A 22557-nucleotide genomic window follows, 5' to 3' on the forward strand; every position below is an offset into this window, starting at 1 on the left:
TCTCATCTATGGAACATAAGAACTAGAATGATCAGTAGGGGAAGAAAGGGATAAAGAAAGGGGGGGTAATCAGAAGGGGGAATGAAACATGAGAGACTATGGACTCTGAGAAACAAACTGAGGGCTTCAGAGGGGAGGGGGTTGGCGGAATGGAATAGCCGGTGATGGGTAGTAAGGAGGGCACATATTGCATGGTGCACTGGGTGTTATACACAACTAATGAATCATCGAGCCTTACATCGGAAACCGGGGATGTACTGTATGGTGACTAACATAATATAATAAAAAATCATTATAAAAAAAAAAAAAAAAAGAACATGCCCTAGCCAGGAAATTCGGAACCAGGATTCAGACCCATGTAGTCTGACTGTGTGCTTATGGTCTTGACCATTATGTTATACTCCCTCTCATTCAGGAAGTGACAGGGATTCTTCTAGAGGGTTGGGTGGGATTTTGAAGTCATGTGGAGAATCCAAGGGGTCTACTATTGAAGCATTGACATTTAACTTTTTTTTCCAGCTTTATAGAGGTATAATTGACGGATAAAATAATCTGATCACGTCCCTGTTTTAGAGAAGGAACCATGGCCGCAGTGTGTAAAAGAGGTGGAAGGGAAGGAGTCTGGAGTCTGGGAGGCCAGTTGGAAAGCAGTTACTATAGATGTACCCAGAGTTTAAAAACAGAGGTAGGAGGGAGAAAGAGGAGAGAACAAAAATGAAGGTTATTGACAGGGCAGAAAGAATATTAATTGTATTGCAGGAAGCAAAAAGAAGAAAGTCTAGGTCGACATTTCTAGGTTGGCTGATTGGTAAAAGGCCCTAATATTTGCCGAAACAGGAAATTTAGGAGAACTTACAAGATTTTTGGTATAAAAAAAATATTCAGTTTTGGATGTTTTGGGTGCTTTGAGATCATCCAGGTGGAAATTTCTAAAAAACAGTTGGATATAGTAGACAGGGCCTCAGGAGAGATGTACAAGCTACAGAAAGAAAGACTGTCAGTGCAGAAGTGAAACCTGGAGCTCAGAAGTGGTGGAGATTGCTTAGGGACGGTTTGAACAGCAAAAGGGGGAGGTCTATGGATAGAATCTTAGAGCACAACAAATAGGAAGGAGGAGAGAAAAGAAAGAGCAAGAGGCTCGAAAAACCTTCTACCTTAGCATTTGAAGTTAATTGGAAATTTACTTTGAAAGAATGTAGCAACCTAGTAACTTTAAGCCATCGTATTAATTGGTTTTTTGAAAAATCTCCAAGAACACCTCAAGTTCTCACAAAGGGATAGGATATAGATAAACATTTAAGAATTTTTATTTTATAAAACTTCTTTTTTATATTAAAGAATTTAGAGTTCTAAGTGAGAAGGTAAGAGTAGCTTGGTCTCTGGAGTCTTATACGGAGCACTGGCTTGAATCCTGATGAACTGTTACCTCCAGCAATTATCTGTATCACAAAGACTAATGTAATCTAATCTTAAAAAGAATTGAGATGTAAAATGACTGAAATGTAATTACAATCATATGCTTTAAAATACCTGCTTTAAAAAAGAATTGTAAGGGAGTAAATTAACCATAATTTAATATATACTTCTTATACTCTAAGAGGTCACAAAAATGAGACGCCAATATTGATTATTAGAGCTATCTTTGATATTTAGTTCCCTTGGTAATCCTTCTTTCTGCCCTTAGAGCTGTGAACAATTACTGTTTCAGACTAGAGGAACGCTCATGTTTGTTTATGCCTCACCTCGTTACAGAAAGGATTTAATGTAGCTCAGACCCAGAGTAAGTAAGATGTTCCTGTGGGCATAAGAAAGAACAAAAGATGAATCAGCAAAGATCAAACAGGAAGTCAAATTCTCTAACTGAAATTAACCCAAAAGAGCTAGCAAAGGTGAAATGGAATTTAGAGTAAGCAGTTCTCCTAGGAGTGGAAGCAATGCAAAAAGAAGAGTTTTGCTGAAATATGTTGGTGCTATACTTAGAATTCACAGGGATTACTATGACTCCTGCAGAGGAGAATAAGAAAGAAGTTTTCCACTACCATATTGTCCTCATTTCCAATTGCACATTGCAGAATTGTGGAAAAGCCAAAAGCCTTGCTCACTAGGAAATGAGAAGCCTGCACATTGCCCTCCCTGTGGCTGTTAGCTATAGGAGACGGAAAGTCCTAGTCTCTGTAGACTGACACTCAGATATTCCTGCAGGGTTCCTGGAGCCCTTGGAGTAGATGGTACCTTTTCTTGCTCTCTGCAGATGGGTTTTCAAGGATACAAATCCAGGAATCCAAGTTATCCACAAACTCCCTAGTATTATTAATTACTTTATGAAATATTATGCTTCCAGCTTAGTTTAGGAACGATAATTTACAAAGGCAAAACTGAGTTTGTTGAAAGCTATATAGAGGCCCCACTTTCTTTTTAGTTACGGGGTCATACAGACTTCTGTATCTCTAGGCACAATAAGAAAATAGCCGCCTTGGAAAATAGTCTGGCACGTTCTCAAAAAGTTAAACATAGAATTATCATATGACCCAGCAATTCCACTCCTGTGTATATAACCAAGAGAAATGAAAATATATGTTCATACAATAACTTAACCACGAATATTTATAGCAGCATTATTCACATTTAATCAAAAGGTAGAAAGAACCCAGATGTCCATCGATGGACAAATGGGTAAGGAAAATGTGGTATATCCATATCACTGGATATTATTCAGCCTTAAAAAAAGAATGAGCTACTCATACATGCTATAACGTGGATGAACTTTGAGAATATTACACTAAGTGAAAGAAGCCAGTCACACAAGATCACATGTTATATGATCCCATGTATATAAAATATTAAGAATAGGCAAATCTCTAGAGACAGAAAGACACTATATGAGTGGTTGCCTAGGGCCGGGGGAGGGAGGGTGACTGCTCATGGTGGCAGTTTCTTTTTGGGGAGATAAACATGTTCTGAAATTGTGGTGGTAGTTGAACAACTCTGAATATACTAAAACCCATGAATTATACATTTTATTTATTTTTAAAACATTTTTTAATTTAAATTCAATTAATTAACATGTAGTATATTATTGGTTTCAGAGGTAGAGGTCAGTGATTCATCAGTTGCATATGGTGCACGTGGTGCACATTGCATCACGCGCTGTCTTAATGCCCATCCCCCAGCCACCCCATCCCTCCAACCCCCTCCCCTCCAGCAACCCTCAGTTTGTTTCCCATGATTAAGAGTCTCTTATGGTTTGTCTCCCTCTCTGGTTTCGTCTTTTTTTTTCCTCTCTTCCCCATGATGAACTGTACATTTTAAATAGGTGAGTTTTATGGCATGTGAATCATGCTCCATGAAGCTATGAAAAAGAAAAGCCTCCTTCGGGTACTTTCCATTCAAGTTAGAGCTAGTTCAGCAGGTAAGGGAGAGCCAACAGGGGGAGCAGAAGCTGGACTATATTTATTTTTTTTTTTAAGATTTTTTATTTATTTATTTGACAGAGATAGAGACAACCAGCGAGAGAGGGAACACAAGCAGGGGGAGTGGGAGAGGAAGAAGCAGGCTCATAGTGGAAGAGCCTGATGTGGGGCTCGATCCCAGGGCCGGGATCACGCCCTGAGCCGAAGGCAGACGCTTAACGACTGAGCCACCCAGGCGCCCCTTGGACTACACTTTAAAGCAGGTGCTGCTCAAGTGGATCAGTTCTGCTTCTCAAATTATCTGATAGCAGCCCCTGACACGACGAGGACCGCAGCAGAACGTAAACCACCTTCAGCTCCAAGCACGCTGGGGAAGAGAGCTGATTTGGGGGGAGGGGTGCATAGCAATATTCTCTCGGTGAGAGAAGCAGCATGCTTATTTTACATTCTGACACCAGCGCTTATCTCATCCCGGCCTGGCACTTTGCTTCCGAGATCCTCTAATCCTGAAAAGCTCATTTTTTACATGAGGATGCCTCTGGAAAAGTGGGGTGACAGGCCTGAGGTCATAAAACTGATTAGTGGTCTCAGGGCAGGAACTCAGGCTGTTTGCTGAAATGTCCTTACCTTCCAGCGCTGGCTTTAAGTCAAGTCAGGCTGAAAACCTGGGGTTAGAGATAAAGGGATTTTCAACAAGAGGGTTCTTACCTCATCGTCAGGTAATGCATGGTTCATTAAGGACTCGGATCTAGAGAAATCTGCTCTTGCTTCCTACTGAGGGTTTCCACCTTAGCTCTGGAAGCTAATGGGATGGGAGGGATGTAGTGCTCTTTCCCCTCCTGAGTTCTGTTTTCAGAAGTAGGCGTTCAGAAGGGATTAAGGACCTTCCTTACGGTCTGAGGGAGGAGAAACATATAAGACAGGACCAATCAGGGCACAATTCAGTGGTCAGACTCAAGACTTGCAGGCACTGTCTTTCCCATACCCGATACCTTCCTACTGAACACCATTGTGCCCCATCCAAGTCTGCTCTTTCCTAAGTGCTCCAAAAATGACCTCCCTTCCTTCCTCCACCCCAATCAGAACAACCCAGGAAGGCTGATCTCAGCCAGATAGGGGTATGAATGTGTTGAATCCTTTAGAATTTTTTCCTAACATTGATAGGTCCAGTGCAGGAATACCGACTCTTGTAAGTGGTGGGTACACAAAAGTTTGTACAATTCTCTGTAGTGAAACAGTTTTCAAATAAAGAAAAAGAATGTTTAGATAATTAAAGAATTTCTGGGAATAATAACAATAACTTAATAGCTCGCTACCATTTATTGAATGTTTAGTATGGGTCAGGTGATCCTATAAGTTACGCGACGTTTGGCAGCACTCCCCTGTGCGCTGCAAGGAATTCCCACGGCACTAGATTTCCCTCTTCCCAAGTCAGTCTAGATCGTTATCATTCTTGTCACTGCAGCCTCCTCCTCTCTTGGCTCAGCTCTCACCCTATTTATTCTTCTCCTCTCACCCTGTTTCTCTCTATTCTTCTCCTCTCCAAGCAGTTGGTTCTCAGCCCTGGCTACACATTAGAATCCTCTGGGAAGCTCTAAAAAACACGGATCCCTGGGCCCCGACCCCTGCCCCCCCACCCCCGAGATCCTGATTCATTTGGTCTGGGGTGGAGTCCAAGGTTCTGTGATCTGGCTTAACATTCCCCAGTGAGTCTAAAGTACGAGCAGGGCTGAGGACCGCTGTGAGGTGGCAGCCTCCCTTCGAACCCTGGCCCTGGAAAGCCACCTCTGACCCCAAACCCACCAGGGCAGGCAGGGCATGAGACTTGCTTCTTAGGTGCCTGGACCAAGGCTAACTCCTGTCTACCTGGCCGATCTGCTCAAGCCGCCAACAGCACTGGGGACATTTATTGGTGTCACATTTATTGGAGTGCGTATGCATGTGAGCCATATAGAAATGAGTGGGAATGTGGCACCTAGACCATCTTGGCCTCCGAGGTGGCCGGGATATTCCTTGGGGCCCTTTGTTTTGTGGCTAGTTATTTTAAGAAACGGTCAAAGTCCCGGGCACTTGTAGACCCTTAGTCATTTTACGTGTCTTATCAATGACTAGGTAAAATGCTTAGTCATAAAGTGCCAGTTTGATTTATGTATGCATAGTGTCGTTTTCTCTGACTTCCTATTTAACGAACTTGTCTTCTAAAAAGAAGATCAATTTTCCTAACAACTGGGGCAGATCACTGGGTACTGGACCGGGGGTGAGTGGAATGAAAACAAGACAGCAGCAACAACAAAAACGTGCTGCAGAGATCAGTGAGGAAGCACGACTGGTACTCACGAAAGGACGACTTCCTCTGGGGGCCTACGTGCACGCAAGAACCACGGTTCCTTTGAGCAGTGTCTTATCCAGTATTTCAGTACAGACCTTTAAATACTTGGGAGCGGAAGGCCGTAAAATGAAATATTCTAAGCTCCCGATGATTACCAGACATTACAATAAAATAAAAGTGAAATTGAAATTATTATTATTATTTTACTTGTAGCAAAAATGACTGTCAAAGTCCACTCACTGAGCCAGAGACCCTTGTCGTGGTAGCGAAAGACTGGCCCCTCGTGTATCACACTACCTACACTTGTCAGTTCATTGACCAGCCGAAATTGAGATGATTGTTTCAAAAGAGATGTAAGTGTCTTCTTCAGTTTTCATTTTGCCGGATGGAAAGCTAAAACCCTCGCTGACCCAGCTCGGTATTGAATGTGAGGCACCCCAGCCCTGAGAGAAGGGTCCTGGGTTATGGCTTCTGCTGCAGATTAGCAAATTCATCTCCTTCCAGAATAGCCAGGGAGAGTCAGGCTACCTGATTAACAGGGTGAATTTTAATTTGTTTCTAGACCGGACAAAAACAAACAAACAAAAAAAAAAACAACAACCACTTTTTAAATGAAAATTTGCATTTTAAAACAAATGACCTCTAAACCAGGGCAGGAAAATTCTCTTTCAGGTTAGGGAGAACTCAGTTTGTCTACTTTTTTGGAAGTGAATTAAGAAGGATAGATTATATGTAGTTCATAGATGAATATAAAATATATGCTTTACTCTTTTCCTATCTATTATGTGTGAATAATTAAGAATTAATTTTACTTCATTATTCTCTTCAGTGATTTTTTTAAAAATGAACCTCTAAAAGCCATTAAACAAATTACTATTGTTTCTCTCAGATCATAGCTGCAGGTGAATAATTTGAACAATCTTGGTTTGTAATTATTTTCAAATTATTCTAACTTATAAAATATTTATGCCCAAACATCTGCCGGAAGCTTATCTATCTTTTAGATTTTCTTCATCTTTCCAGAATACCTTTCCCATCCTCATCTCACTGTAATAGGAGTTTTTACCACCCAGCTGAATGCTGCAAGGTCTCTCTTAATCCCTTTCTCATTAGATATGGCTTACTCTACCTCTGTTCTGGAAGCATGGAAAAAGACAGGAATTACTGCAATAGGATTAGTTGCTGGTTGCATTAGTAGCCCTAGCAACTGAGAATTAACTAATGTTTTGCCTAAAAAGCTGCTAGTTAAATTTTTAGACCTGAAGAAAATTTCTGCCAGGCCTATGAATTCAATGTATGGCCCCCATTAGTGTCTTTGCTGTGTATCCTTGATGAATCCCTTCTTTAGTAAGTCTCAGGTCCTGTAAAGAAAGAAGGCATATGATGTTTCCTGTTGGAACCATCAAGTAGCAAGAGGTCACGTGATATAACCACATAGTTTTGCATATCAGAAGTTATTAGTCAGGCCTTCTCATTTTTCAGTCCTGTATATTTCAGTTCCATTCAACAAGTATTTATTGACTATCAGAGAGAGAGAGAGGTAAGATAGTAGTGGACAGACAGGTAATAGATAACGTGGGCCAGGAGCAGACTGGCTGGGACAGTTGGGGGTAGAATTGGGAAAGGCTGTGATGTCACGGAGACCAGAGGCCACATCTTGGCCTTTTACCTGATATTTATTACAAGGCATGATTTCAACAGGCAGAGTCGATGGTGAAGGACACTTGGCAGATGAAGTGTCTACACAAGAAGCAAGGATATTATGAGGCCGGCACACAAGACAATAGTGGTGTGTCATTGATCACACTCTATACTTATGGAGAAATGATAAAATCCAGAGCTGGAAAGGTTACTTGGCATATTGTGGAGGGCCTTGAACACTTGGCAGAAGAATGTGTCCTTAATTCAGCCAGCAGTGAAAAGCTGGTGAAGATTTTAAGCAAAGATACTGCCATGATGAGAGCTAGAGATGTTCTTTAGGAAGATTAATTGCCAGTGAGTGGGAGATATGATTAGGGGTGGTTATGAGCAAAGTCTGGGAGTTACTAGTTTAGTGGTTATTGCAACAGCCCAAGTGAGAGGTGAAAAGGCCTGGTAGCAGAGACTGTTGGTGCCACACCCTTGTCACATCCTTACCTCTGTGACACTTACCATTTCCATGCATGCCTTACCTGATGGCTTTGACCTGCAAACGCTCACATGTCCTGAGCTGGGGCCTCTCTAGCCACTGGAGCCTGCTGGACCTGTGCTCAGGGCCAACCAGGAGTACCAGCGAGTGACCGTCCTCCAGGAGCAGTCTTCAACCAATGGCTGAAGGGAACTGGTGGAGCCCAGTTGCCTTGCCACTCATTTGGGATAATTTTTAACCATATTCACATAGTGTCCCAAAGTGCCTCAAGAGGACTGGGTCCCCTGTTGCCCATAGCCACAAACTACTTGGTCCCATAGTCTTCACTGACTTCCTACCCTCCCTGACTCAGTTCACCATTCCCCTACTGGTGCTTCCTAGTATCACCTTCCAAATGAACCGCTTGCACTCACATCCTGGCTGTCTCAGGGGCTCTTCTAAGAGAATCTAACATACAGGCCTTTACTAGAGTGGAATGAAGGGGTTTCTGGTGTTTCCTGCAAAAGACACTGAGGAGGAAGAAGCTACAGGACTTGGCAGTTTATTGGCTGTGAAATTAAGGGAGAGGGAGAAGGCAATGTCACCTATAGTTTTAACTAGGAAAATAAAGGTGTCATTTATTTTTAAAAAAATGGGAAGTTAGGACAAGCATTATAGTGTTCATAAAGAGAAGAGTTTACTTTGGGGCATTTTAAATTCGGAGTAGTGACAGAACATGACAGTGAGCGTGCCTGCTAGAACTTGGAAATTTGGATCTGGAGCTCAAGATCAGGTGACAGGGTGGAGAGTTGGTTTGGTCGTTGCCTAGAGGTGGTTTGATGAAGCCAGGAAGGTAGGTAAGACCTTCAGGAATCAAGTATTGACCAGAGAAGCAGATGCATGCCTAAGACAAATTTTTGGGAATGAGTATTCACATCGGGGTTGTGGGGGGAGTGACAGGAACCCGGCAGGAAATGGAGGAGAATGGGATAGCGCCATCAGCAGGAGAGAATGGGATAGCGCCGTCACGGATGCCAAGGGAGCGGCTGGCAGGATCCTGGCTGAAGGCTCTTGATTTGCTGAATTTCAGAGTTGTGGCAACTTCAATCCATGCCAGTATTATCAGTTTTGATCTTAATGGAATCCATCTGGAAAAAAAGCATTTACAGAAAAATCAGTTCCTATATCTGAGGGTACCAGATGCTGATTTATTAAGTAAATCCCTCATGGTATCCTGGTGCTTTACAAGAAGTCATTTACTTATTACAAACATGAGATCCAGGCTCTGCTACTTGGTGACCTTTGGCAAATTACTCAACCTTGCTGAGCCTCGATTTGCTCTTGTGTAAATAAGGAACCGGGTCCTTCCTGGCACTAAGATTCTCTGATCTTAGTAATTTTCCACAGGCCATTTTTCTCATTCCCTGACCTCTGTGTGTATCATCGTGTGTTCCCATGTGTGTGCATGCATTGACGTCAAGCCTGCATGACAAGAGTACGTGTCGGTGACTGTCACAGATACTTCAGAAATGTTAAAACGATGCAGTGTGACTAGACTCACATGTAATAAAAACCCCATGTAAGGGTTTCTTCAGCTGAATCCCTGTGACAAACTGTGCAGTCACTACAAATGAGCACGGCAGTAGGTATTATCCCATTTAGACTTTACATTGAATTTGTGCCCCTCAAATGCCTTTAATCACAAAGGATTTTTTAAAATTATCTCAGCTTAGTCTCATATTAGTTGGTAAGATGTGCCAAGAGTCTTTTAACTTCTCTAAATTCAGTTTCCTATATAAAATAGATAGAATAATGGGATCTTCCTCAGGGTTTTGTAGACACAAACCTAATTATTTAATAACTTAGCCGCCGTAAATCCTATCAGGTTAACATTTGTCTTTGGAGAGTTTCATATTTGCAGACCTCAAAAGGAGGTAGGCAGCGGGTAGTGTTTTAGGCTTGAGTTTAATTGGAAGGATCATTAAAAATTGCGGTTGGCTCAGGCTTCTCATTAGCGATCGCATGGTGGGTGAACATAACCTTACTATCGCGATCACGGTATATTGGAACAGGAAAGTCAAGATGGTCCAGGTCACTGTTTGTGTTAGAGCAGTGTTAACCAGATTCCTCCCCGTATTATTCAGTTTCTGGTTATTTTATCTCCCATATACACACTCTCACATTGATTCTACAGAGAGGATTGCCCTCTCCTCCCACAGCTCAAACAAAGCATTTGTGAAGCTTTCCTGCTAGGAGCAAAGCCCTTATTGATGAACTTCACATGAAAACCATTCGTTTTAATGTCTTATGTATTGAGGCGTAATCAGCTTTACATATTTTAACATATTAAGTGTCTGCTCTGTAGTGCAGCTGGGGCCCTATGGATATATTATTGTAAAAGAACGTATGTAATTAATAAATGCAACTGGAAATTGCCTTATCTAGAGCGAAGGCAGTGCCAGAAAACCACACCCCCCCCCCACTGGTGGACAGCACTCGGGATAAAGAAAACAGTTCCCCAGTTAGAAACCAGCCGCAATTTAAAATTTTTGTGGCATTCTTGTAAAGTCTCCTTTGCTCGCTTGCTTGCTTGCTCGCTTATTCTTTTAAATAAAGAATTAGTTCGGTTTTGTCAGGCATAATTTTTTTTTCAAAAAAAAAAAAGTGTAATTCTTCACTTTTTCTTCCTAAATTGACTCTGTTCTTGTTAAGTTGAAGACACATTTGAATACGGTATTGTGTATTCTATTTAATTTAAGGTGTTTGGGTTGGTCTTGCCCTACTTCTGTCAAGCCTTCCTTGCATGACCAAAGTCTTTTGGTTAGTGCCAACTTGGTTAGTGTTGCCTTTAAATGGCATATGCTGCAAGATATGAATGTGATAGATCATTATTACTCAGAGTATGTGCAAGCAAAGGTTATTTTCTCCTATCTATGTCTTTTTGCTCTTTTTTCATTTCTGTATTATACAAATCATGAACCTCATAATTTTAAATTTAGTGCTTTACTTGTCTCTTCTTACAGACCCCAAGGACTTACTGTTGTGCTAACACTGAAGACCTGGAGACAGTTATTCACCACGTGCACAGTCTGTACCCTTCCGCTCCTTTCCTGGCAGCAGGGGTTTCGATGGGAGGGTAAGGTTTTCTCCTTTCCAAAATGTGTGAGAGAGAAGTGGTCTTACTGACTGCTTCTTTCAGGAGGCTATAAGCTACAAAGACATTTAAAAATAAATGATTATTTTTATCTTATTTTACCATGGTTGAATGACTGAAGGAATTAATCCAGGTGAATGTTAATATCTTCCTTGACAACTATGGCTCTGTTGTGAAAAGGATACAAGTATCTCTTTGGGTTACTCAGGGTTTTGTGAGCCTGAAGGCTTGTTGGAACCCTATGACATTGATTTCTATCATTCAGCAGCTGCCATGTTGACCTTCAGATTCCCTGATGTACTCCCAGCTGTCTCTGTAAGTGTGTCCTCCAGCACCACACAGGAAGCTGACCTTGTAGGCTGACTTTCATCACTCCAGTCATAGAAATAATCGCTTCTTGCTCTCTCCAGCTGAAAAGGCCTTCAGAATTTTTTTCTCCAGGTGGTGGTGTTTTTGTTTGTTTTGTTTTGTTGCTGGGCAAATGGACCTACCCTGGAATGCTCTCCTAGAAACTCTGAAGTTTTATTGTTAACCCTTACTATTTTAAGCATATGAATATCATTATAATTTGTGCTTCTTGCAGTTACATTGGGGCTTAATTGGAACATTTATGCCATATTTATTCATTTCTACTAATCTTTGTTGATATTTTTCATTCCAGCGATTATGAACTTAATAAAATCCAAAATTTTAATTATCTGGAATTTCACCATGCTTAGATTCCCTAAACTCTTGTCCAAAACTACTTTTTTAAATCAGCAAACACATGAGATAGAAAATAGTATTTTTTTCTTAATTTTGTAATTGATTTATCTGCCATTTCAATTTTCAGAACATCTTAGGAGCATATTTACTTGAAAATGAACAGGCTTTACAAATGATAGATGCTGAAAAATAGTCTTTAGCCACAGCTTTTTAGATTCTGATAAACATAAAGCTAAAAAGAAAGGAATACATTTCTTACATTAGCATGGAAGGTCTGACTTGACCTAGTAAAGGAAGAAATCTAAACCAGTGCAGAAAACCCAAGCAGAATCTCCGAATCGTGCTCAGTGTATTTCTCTTTCCTTAGCCCCATAATGTGAACTGTAGAGGACAGGATGCCAGCTAAACTTTTTCCCCTAATCATATAAATTCTTGACTTTTTAAAGGCCAGCCCTTACGTAAACAGGCCCAGATTCTCTATTCAGAAGCTCCTGGGAAATGCCTATTCATGTAGCTTTGAAGCCTCGGTGCCTGAAGGCAGAACTTGACCATTAGCCTTTGCAGCTGGTTGAATATTAATGTCTTGTAAATTGTTTGAAGGAAGCACCCTTTCTAGTTGCCTAGCACTGTGACACGTTCCCAAGTGGGCTTACCACTTGGGGATGTGTTTTATAGCTTGACACATTTTTTTTTCTTTTGGAAATGCAACAGACAAAAGCATAGTCTGTTGAAGATCCTCATGTCCAGTGCCCCTGTAGACTGGGGTAATCCCCAAACCTGTGATGCCCGGGACCAAGTAGGTGTTTTACGCCAGAACGGAGTCTAGCCAAGGAATCCACACCATGCTAGCTAGACCCAGTCAGGTTTCAGTCTCCCAATGAGTTGGTAAACAAGCTTTAAAGAATGTATAGAAAATTCTAAGTATATATGAAAGGGAAGAGTGATCATGATCCCACATACATACTAACCACCTGGCTTCAATAATAATCAACCCTCTTCACACAGCTTCAGTAATTATCAACTCACAGATAAACTTGTTTATCTCTATTCCCCCCAACTCTGATTATCTTAAATAAATCTCAGATATCATTTATAAATATTTTAGTAGGTATCTCTAAAATGTAGTCGCTCTTTAAAACACACACACACACACACACACGCACACACACAGTACCATTGTCACGCCTGACCAAAACTAACAGTAATTCCTAAAAATCATCAAATATTTTGTCAGTGTCACATTTCCCCAATTGATGGTTGGTTGATTGGTTGGTTGGTTTTACAGTGTGTTTGAGTCGGGAACCGGATAAGGTCTGTACATGGGGGTTGATATGCCTCTTAAGTCTCTTAACTCCTGGATTCTTTTTCTGTCTGTCTCTTTTCTTTTGGTGAAAAAATGGAGTCCTTTTTCTGTCAAAATAAAACATCCTTTTTTGAAGTAACATCTTATTATTTTTCTCCCGAATAATAGTCCAGAAGTAACCCCCTACATACTTGGTCATGGATACTACTGGTCCTTCCTACTCCTGAGAGCTTCCCTTCCAACCCTTCCAATTTGTCCATTAAACCAACTTCCTGGCACTCTTTTCCAGCCAAAGAATAGGACTACCAAAACTAGGACTCTAGAATCAACGCTTTGCAGGAGAGCAAACACTGTTCTTTAAATGACTTAGTGAACCACAGTACTGTATCCCAGGAGTACAGTCATTAATAAGTCATTTGCGGAGGGGCGCCTCGGTGGCTCAGTCGTTAAGCGTCTGTCTTCAGCTCAGGTCATGATCCCAGGGTCCTGGGATCGAGCCCCGCATCAGGCTCCCTGCTCAGCAGGAAGCCTGCTTCTCCCTCTCCCACTCCCCCTGCTTGTATTCCCTCTCTCGCTGTCTCTCTCTGTGTCAAATAAATAAATAAAATCTTAAAAAAAAAAAAAAGAGTCATTTGCAGAAACAAAATTTCCACTTTTGATCAAAAACCTCATCACATTCACTCTGCAAGCCACTTGGACGAGGAAAGAGAAGGAGACAGAATTTTCACCCATTTCTCCTATTTCAGAACCTTGGCAATTGGAGAAATAAAGAATGGAAAATATGACAAACAGAATTTAGACTATCATCCTTTCTCTTAGTTGGTAATGTTAAACTTAGATTACATTAGTGTTAGATTAAACCCCATTCTTGTCCCTCTTACCAAAATAGAACTAGATTAAAATCAGGAAAATTGATAGAACCAAAGAAAGGGGAAAATGTGTGATAATTTAGGACAAAAAACAGGAAAGAGTAGGAAGAGAAAACAAGTGACTTTGAGGGCAAGGGGCTCTCCCACAACTCAGAAAGTCTAACTCTATGCTAGGGAGCCCTTTAGAGACTTACTTTAGGGAGCAAGGGCTCAGAGGCAACCAGGATGCCCACTCAGACCGATTACTCACAATCTCCTGGCTTAAACCCAGATGTCTGTAATAATTTTGAAAGCTCCCCCAAGTGATTCCAATGTACAACCATGTCTGAAAACCACTCCTTCATGCTCTTTCATCTATGCCACGAGTGCCATACCACAGCCCTCAGGCCAAATCTGACAGTCTGTCTGTTTTTGTCCAAGAGCTAGAATGGTTCTTGTATTTTTAAATGGTTGAAAAAGTGGTGCCTGGGTGGCTCAGTCAGTTAAGCATCCAACTCCTGATTTCGGCTCAGGTCATGATCTCAGGGTTGTGAGATCGAGGCCCATGTCAGCTCTGCACTAGGAATGGAGCCTGCTTAAGGTTCTCTCTCCCTCTGCCCCTCCCCTTGGCTCACACATGCTCTCTCTCTCCCTATATAAATAAAGTTTGTAAAAAAAAAAAATTAAATGGGGCATCTGGGTGGCTCAGTTGGTTAGGTGTCTGCCTTAGGCTCAGGTCATGGTCCCGGGGTTCTAGGATTGAGCCCTGCGAAGGAGTCCCTGCATAGTGGGGAGTCTGCTTCTCCCTTGCCCTCTGCCTCTCCCTGGCTTGTGTGCTCTCTCACTCTCTCTTCTGCTCTCTCTCAAAGAAATAAATAAATAAATCTTTTAAAAAAATTTAAAATTAAATGGTTGGAAAAAAATTAAAAAAAAGAATAGCTTGTATCATGTGAAAATTACATGAAATTTAAATTTCATCTGTATATAATGTTTGGTAGGAATACAGCCATGTCCATTCATTTATGTATTATCTATAGCTGTTTTTGCACTACAGTCATAGAGTTGGGTAGTTGTGACGGATACTATATGGCCAGCAAAGCCCAAAATATTTACTCTGTGGCCTGAAACACTCCTCACATACTAAATCATTCACCTAGAAGCTGGGGCCCAAGGATTTGCATATTTTTAATAAACCCCCAGTATCATTTTAAGAAAAGAGAAAAGGAAAAGAAAAGAAAAGAAAAGAAAAGAAAAGAAAAGAAAAGAAAAAAGCAAGGCAAGGAAGGAAGGGAGAGAAGGAGGAAAAAAACCCACTCTTACAGGGGATTTCTCTTATATTTTACTTCATAGAAGGTTATGCATGTAAGTAATAGCTGTATGCCTTGTCCCATTCCCAATATGGTCTGCAAGATAAATAAGTATATGAATGTAAGGAAAGAATGAAGATATTTGCATGTTTTTCCAAGATAAAGGCCTTAAACATGGGTTTATGTTTTTCTTCTCCATAGGTAAGGTAAAAGCCATAGATGGAAATGAAATGTCTTGGGGCACCTGGGTGGCTCAGTCGGTTAAGCATCTACCTTTGGCTCAGGTCATGATCTCAGGGTCCCTGCTCAGTGGGGATCCTGCTTCTCCCTCTGCCCCTCTGTTCGTGCTATCTCAAATAAATAATTAAAATCTTTAAAAAAAAAAAGTTGTATCTTGAGATAAATTCATCACTAAGTTTCCTGTTTCTCCCCATTTTAGAATGCTGCTTTTGAATTACCTGGGCAAAATTGGGCCAAAAACTCCATTGAAGGCAGCTGCAACTTTTTCAGTTGGTTGGAATACTTTTGCTTGCTCTGAGTCGTTGGAGAAACCACTCAACTGGCTGCTTTTTAATTATTATTTGACAACTTGCCTCCAGTCTTCAGTTAATAAGTGAGTCGTCTTGGGGCACCTGGGTGGCACAGCGGTTGGGCGACTGCGTTCGGCTCAGGGCATGATCCCGGCGTTATGGGATCAAGCCCCACATCAGGCTCCTCCGCTATGGGCCTGCTTCTTCCTCCCCCACTCCCCCTGCTTGTGTTCCCTCTCTCGCTGTCTGTCTCTATCTCTGTCAAATATATAAATAAAATCTTTTTTAAAAAATTTAAAAAAAATAAGTGAGTCATCTTTAAAACCTGATGTCTCAGAACTTTTTGGATTACATTCCCCAAGAACAACAACAAAAGTTGTAAAGTATAACGCTGCTAATTGTATATTATAGGCTTTTGCTACTGTTTATATTATATGCTTTTGCTACTGTACCCAAATATTCTTTGTTATCAATACATACAAAAATAAAAAGATTTTAAGGATAAGCTAAAAATGTAGATAAAGGTTGTAATGTTTTCTTTCTGTATCTCAGTGGTACAACCCCTAGGATACGTGCCCCCACTTTGAAGACCATGTTCTGTCCCTATTCTAAATTATTCCAAAAGAGTAAAAATGTTAGCATTGACTGTGTTGCATAACATGAAGGCTATTTCCCAGATTTTCTACCTCTTGGTAATCTATTAATACCTCATTCTTTCCTGGGCAGTAAGCAATGCATTGTTTTTACCGCAGAATAATATAGTTTCTTAAGCATATGCTTACAAGCATAGTATGTTTTAGAAGCTTAGGACAATGCACTTCACGTGGGTATTCTCAGCCCCCACAGTTCTTAACGTTACCAGAATGCTATGTTTGCATTAGGTTTTCTGGAACTGTTTGTATATCTTCTACCATTTAAATTCATGTGCGGGGCGCCTGGGTGGCCGAGCGGTTGAGTGTCTGCCTTAGGCTCAGGGCGTGATCCCGGCATTCTGGGATCGAGCCCCACATCAGGCTCCTCCGCTGGGAGCCTGCTTCTTCCTCTCCCACTCCCCCTGCTCGTGTTCCCTCTCTCGTTGGCTGTCTCTATCTCTGTCGAATAAATAAATAAATAAATAAATAAATAAATAAATAAATAAATAAATCTTTAAAAAATAAAATAAATAAATAAATAAATAAATAAATTCGTGTTGTACCAAAGAACAGAGGTGTTTCTGTTTCTATTTTGATAACTGTTACCATCCGTCTTTTAGGTGAATTGATCAGTGTAATACAAATGCTAAATAAAAAGTCCAGTTAATTTGTACAGGACTTATCAAAACCCACAGATACCCCTGAAGTTGACATTAAACATTGGATCAAACTTAGCCTATTTATTAAATTACAGATGTTGATTATAAAATATTGCCTAAAATATTAAAAAGATCACTAATTACTTGTCACTGAAATGTAGGACAATAGCAAGAAAAGTGAAGAGAATGATTTGGGAATTAAAGTATTGATTATATAAGAAAAATGACCACCATTTAGGGGTGCCTGGCTGGCTCAGTTGGTAGAACATGACTCCTGATCTCCAGGCTGTGAGTTCAAACCCCACATTGGGCAGAGAGCTTACTTAAAAATAAATAAGATATTTAAAAAGAAAGAAAGAAAAGTGACCACCATTTAAAATATAAGAATATAAAAGATGAATTTTAATTTTCAACATAGCAATTTAAAAATAATGTCTTCAAGTGGTTTATCCAGTTGAAAGCCTCTAGCTTAAGTAAGGCCTTTTTAGCTAAATTGGTTTAATAGTAGCAGTGTGTAGGTACAACTTGTTATGAAACAATACTTACGTTTATTATTACAAAATTAGTTCAGTGTCCTTCAAATAAGAAAAAAGTACTTTTGGGGCACCTGGGTGGCTCAGTCCTGTTAAGCATCCAACTCTTGATTTTGGCTCACACATCATCTCAGGGATGTGAGATCGAGCCCCATGTCAGACTCTGTGCTGGGTGTGGAGCCTGCTTAAGATTCTCTCTCTCCCTCTCCCTCAGCCCCTCCCTCTCACTCTTTCTCTAAAAACATAAAAGTACTTTTAAAAAATGTCTTCAGGATAAATATCAATGTACTTCTGCTGAGTCTGATTAAGTAAATATTTATTGAGTACCAACTTTGTGCCTTGTGTTAGACTGTTTAGTTATTTATTATTAAGTACTTCAGGTATGATGGAGATAGCACTAACCTTAATTTGTTTTTTCCCTTCGCTTTTTACCTTTGAAATGATTTTGCTGTAGGCACCGGCATATGTTTGTGAAACAAATCGACATGGATCATGTCATGAAGGTAGGAGAGAAACTTTGTGTAATATTTTGATTTCCTCTTTGGATTCCAAGAATAGAGATAATCTGTTTTTATATTTCAGGCGAAATCCATCAGAGAATTTGATAAGCGATTCACTTCAGTCATGTTTGGATACCAAACAATCGATGATTATTATACTGATGCCAGCCCGAATCGTAGACTGAAGTCAGTAGGAATTCCAGTGTTGTGTCTGAATTCTGTGGATGATGTTTTCTCACCAAGTCATGGTAACATGCACATATTTCTATACATTTTGACATGAATTGGCTGTTTTAAAATACTAGTGTTTTTTAAAGAAAATACAGTAATGAGAAATTAAATGTCACCTAAAATGTTTTCCACTGTAATAGAAAAAAGTAGCTAGATCCTCATAATTTAGTATCTAAATGGGTGAGGTCACTTTACATGCTTTCACAGACCCTTATCTAGTTCATTGAGAGGCTTCGAGTGAACTATGACTCTGAATATTTTGCTTGTTCTAATGTTTTATAACTTTTCCTTCTTATCAAATACACTGTTCTTTGGACAGATTATGTCACAGAATCTTTGCCTCACAAGTTCATTGTCATCACTTGCCTTTTCTTCCCTAGATTCTTAAGCAGAAAGCTTTGGAATTTTTCTCCCCTTTTAACCCGGAAGAAAACTCGAGACTTTATAAACATCATGTCCTTGAATATCTCAATGAGTGTAGCACATTCGGTCACATTTGAAGGGAAACAGTCTTTGCTTTTCCCTGGATACTGTATAAAAGAAAATTATGCCCAAATTAACTTCCTTGCTCTCTTATTTTAAGAAATAGGGAATGGTAACAAAGATATACACATGTGTGCATACATTGAAGCAATATAAGACGATTAGAAGTCATCATAAGGACCAGCAGACTTGACCTCTAATTCTTTTTCTAAAGAAATTTCACAAAGCTTTTTTCTTTTAAAGATTTTATTTATTTATTTATTTGAGAGAGAGAGAGTGCGTGTGCACATGAGAGAGAGAGCATAAGTAGGGGTAGCAGCAGACGGAGAAGGAGAAGCATGCTCCCCACTGAGTAGGGAGCTCAACCGACTCGACCCCAACCCCCAACTCGGGGCTTGATCCCAGGACCCTGAGATCATGACCTGCGCTGAAGGAGACACTCAGCCTCAACCAACTGAGCCACCCAGGCATCCCTAAAAAGCTTTTTATAAATTTTTTCTCATTTCCCCCCTAAATACTTTAAAAACATTTTCCCCAAGTACTTCATTTAAAAAAAAAATGGTAATCTGACTACAAAAACAACATATATGTATTGTCAACATTTCAGAAAGTCCCCAAAGTATGTAAAAAAAATTAACCTATCATTTTATTGTGTGATTTATGATTAATCACAAGTAACTTTAGATGGCTAGAACTTTTTGGCCTTTCACCACAAAGCAAGAAATGAAACTGTGAACTTCAGTATTAGTTGAATTATGTGGTGGTCATTTAGCCTACTTTCGTTGGATTAAGAAAGTATAGTTCTTCTCCTTTTTAAATATTTCACAGACCCTTCTTTTACCAACCAAAATTTCTCAGCCTGTTAACCTGCCCCACTTGGTTGAAATTTAAATTCATTTATTCCCTATTCTTTCCCAAGCCCTTAAGATAGTCTTGCCACACTGAAATAATAGGCAATTGTCTGCATTCTGAGAGCGTGGGCAGCCAGCATCTTTCACGTGACTCAACGTAGCATAGCCTTTGTTCTTCTGATAGGACTGTAACTATCAGTGTTAGAAATTCTTGAGTGTATCCAGAGTGTGAAATTGGGACTCGTATTCCGTCAGAGGCAAATAAAGCATTCTAAATCAAAGCCTTTAATATAAAGTGAAAAAGGAAATACAGAAATAATATGTTATTTCACCTGCCCCTCCCCTCAGTTTACATACCTTGTCCCAAGATAGGAGATACTCTTCTTGAGGTGGGGCTGGCTAAGGATGTGCGTTCAGGACCCCTTTGAGCAAGGGCTTGACTTGCTGGGTCTTGATTTACGATCTTGAAGTTTATTCTTCAGGGAGGATTGTGAGGGGCTCAAACTAAGCACATCATCTGACCAGGCAACTTGGGCACGGCAGCAGCTCCATCTGTAAGGGTCTCAGTTCTAGAGTGTGTCAGCTTCCTTTCCTTCAGTAGGAAGGTGTGGGGTAGGAGATCTTACCTTTAATCAGCTTATTTACCCTTAAGACTCTGTCCAAGATATGAAGGTCTAGATACTGCAACAACCACATTACCTTAACTAAGGAGATAAGATTTAGCAGTACCTGAAATTAAAACACTTTTCATGCCAGGTTGTGATTCATTATAGATCTTAAATCAAAATATTTTCATTGTGAACTCGAAGCATGGGAGAAAAAATAAAAACAACTTCAATTCACATCCTTTAGAGTGAAGATTTTACTCAGGATGGGTTTCGTAGAGTATGTGAAAAGGTTGTCATTGCTACAGAGTTATTTAAATTAAGCAGCTATACTTTCAAAATAAAATTTTTCTTTCTCCTGACTACAAATAGGAAGTCAAGCCCCTGGGTAGCTCGGTTGGTTAAGCGTCTGCCTTCGGCTCAGGTCATGATCTCAGGGTCCTGGGATGGAGCCCCAAGTCAGGCTCCCTGCTCAGCAAGGAGCCTGCTTCTCTCTCTCCCTCTGCCTGCTGCTCCCCCTGCTTGCACTCTCTTGCTCTCTCTCTGCCAAATAAATAAATAAAAATATACTTTTTAAAAATTCAGATCACAAACTCAAAAAAAAAAAAAAGTCAGACAAGGAAGAAAAAGAAAAAATAATCACCAGTGTTTAACCACCCAAAGATAAACATTATTACCACTTGGGAGTATTTCATTCCACTCTTTTTTGCTATCTCTATATATTTTTACTATATAAATTATTGTATAATTTTGAGTCCTTAATATGGCCAACAACTGGCCCCTCAGGAATCTAACTTCATGTAATATTAACCAAAGTCCTACGTAATGAATTTATAATTCTCACAAAGGTGATAAGATTAGTTGTTGTTGCTTTCCTGGTGTAATACCTAAGTGGGGATCTTATAGCATATTGTAAGCATTCACCATTCCTTGAATTACCTTACTTCATTTTCTCAAAACAAGCCTGGGCCTTTTTATGCTTTGATGTTATGGTATGGATTGATTCTTCCAAAAATGGTATTTCAGTACATACCTATAAACATGACCTGTTGTAAGAATATAAATGGTTGATATAAATTAGACTTATTCCATTAGCCATTTTCATTACAAATATTTATTTATGTAATGGTGTTTCAGTTTATAATGATTGGAAATGATAAAAGCATGCACTTATCCCTAACAGAAACCGGTAATAATTATGTATTTTTCTTTCTCCTTTCCTTCTCTTACCTCCCCTCTTCCCTCATCTTGTTTTTTCCCCAAGCTATTCCAATTGAAACTGCCAAGCAAAACCCTAATGTTGCTTTGGTCCTTACTTCTTATGGAGGCCATATTGGTTTTCTGGAGGGACTCTGGCCAAGGCAGTCCACTTACATGGATCGAGTCTTCAAGCAGTTTGTGCAGGCCATGGTTGAGCACGGACATGAACTCTCCAGCATGTAGCTCTTTAGGTGCATTTTGTCTGAACCACTGTATGAGGCAGCTCAGCTTAGTGCACAAATCTTTACTGTATATAAAGCGGATAAGCCAGCAGGTGGTAAAGAGGTCCAGAATGACATGCAAAAACTACTTTTTTGGGGAAACAAAACAACTTTTTAGCAAGACATGAGATATAGATTTAGATCATAACGTATGTAGATTTTATTTTTACTATGCCTTACCAAGTATGACCTTAAATGAAGTAGTCAAACATGGAATTGCACTTAACCAAAACTATTGTGTAAAAAAGATTTTAATTCCTCAGGGTTTTAATTTAGGCTGGTATTTTTTTAGATTACTCATTTTAGGGTGACTTAATGGTACTTTAATAACTGTTAAGAGATTTTGGTTATTTGAATGTAAGTTATAAGTTGGCACATTCCTAAGGGTATTTATACCTAATGATGATAATGTGAAAACTGAAATAAGACAAAATATAACACACTAAATCTTTTATGTATTCTAACTTCAAAAGGCAACTGTAACAATGTTAGACTGACGTCTATACATGCTCTTTTACTCTGATAATAATAAATTAAGGCTGATTTATGTTTTATAACGATTATAGTTTACATGCTTATTTTTAAAATAGTATATGTGCATACATATATATCAATATATTAAAATAAATTCTATCATTTTAAATAGTTTCTTTGTGAGTCTCTATCTATAAAAAAGTAATCCCTAGAAATTAATTTATGCTAATTTCATGAATGCATTAGTAAGAAATATTAAAATGTTTTATTTCACTGTTTCCAGAAAATAGGGTTCACATCATTTGTACCAATTAAACATACTTTCAGCTTCAGGAAACCTGCCTAAGAGTGACTTAGGAATTAAGTTATTTAATTATTTTGCATAATAAGAAGTCTCCAGGCTGGTCAGGACAGG

The 22557-nt window shown here is 39.7% G+C and overlaps 1 protein-coding gene across 1 annotated transcript in view; it reads left to right on the forward strand.

Moving 5' to 3' along the window:
• ABHD3 (abhydrolase domain containing 3, phospholipase) overlaps positions 1 to 22311 on the forward strand; it is a 40754-nt gene extending 18443 nt beyond the window's left edge. The window contains exons 5-9 of the mRNA XM_045781901.2: positions 10870 to 10982; positions 15603 to 15776; positions 17972 to 18020; positions 18100 to 18265; positions 21452 to 22311. Coding sequence (XP_045637857.2) covers positions 10870 to 10982; positions 15603 to 15776; positions 17972 to 18020; positions 18100 to 18265; positions 21452 to 21630 — 681 coding nt within the window. The 3' untranslated portion in view covers positions 21631 to 22311. The remainder of the gene's footprint in view (positions 1 to 10869; positions 10983 to 15602; positions 15777 to 17971; positions 18021 to 18099; positions 18266 to 21451) is intronic.
• Positions 22312 to 22557: the final 246 nt, after the last annotated feature.

Source organism: Ursus americanus, chromosome 19 (assembly GCF_024610735.1).
Source record: "Ursus americanus isolate L20-20 chromosome 19, mUrsAme1.1.p, whole genome shotgun sequence".
NCBI lineage: Eukaryota > Metazoa > Chordata > Mammalia > Carnivora > Ursidae > Ursus > Ursus americanus.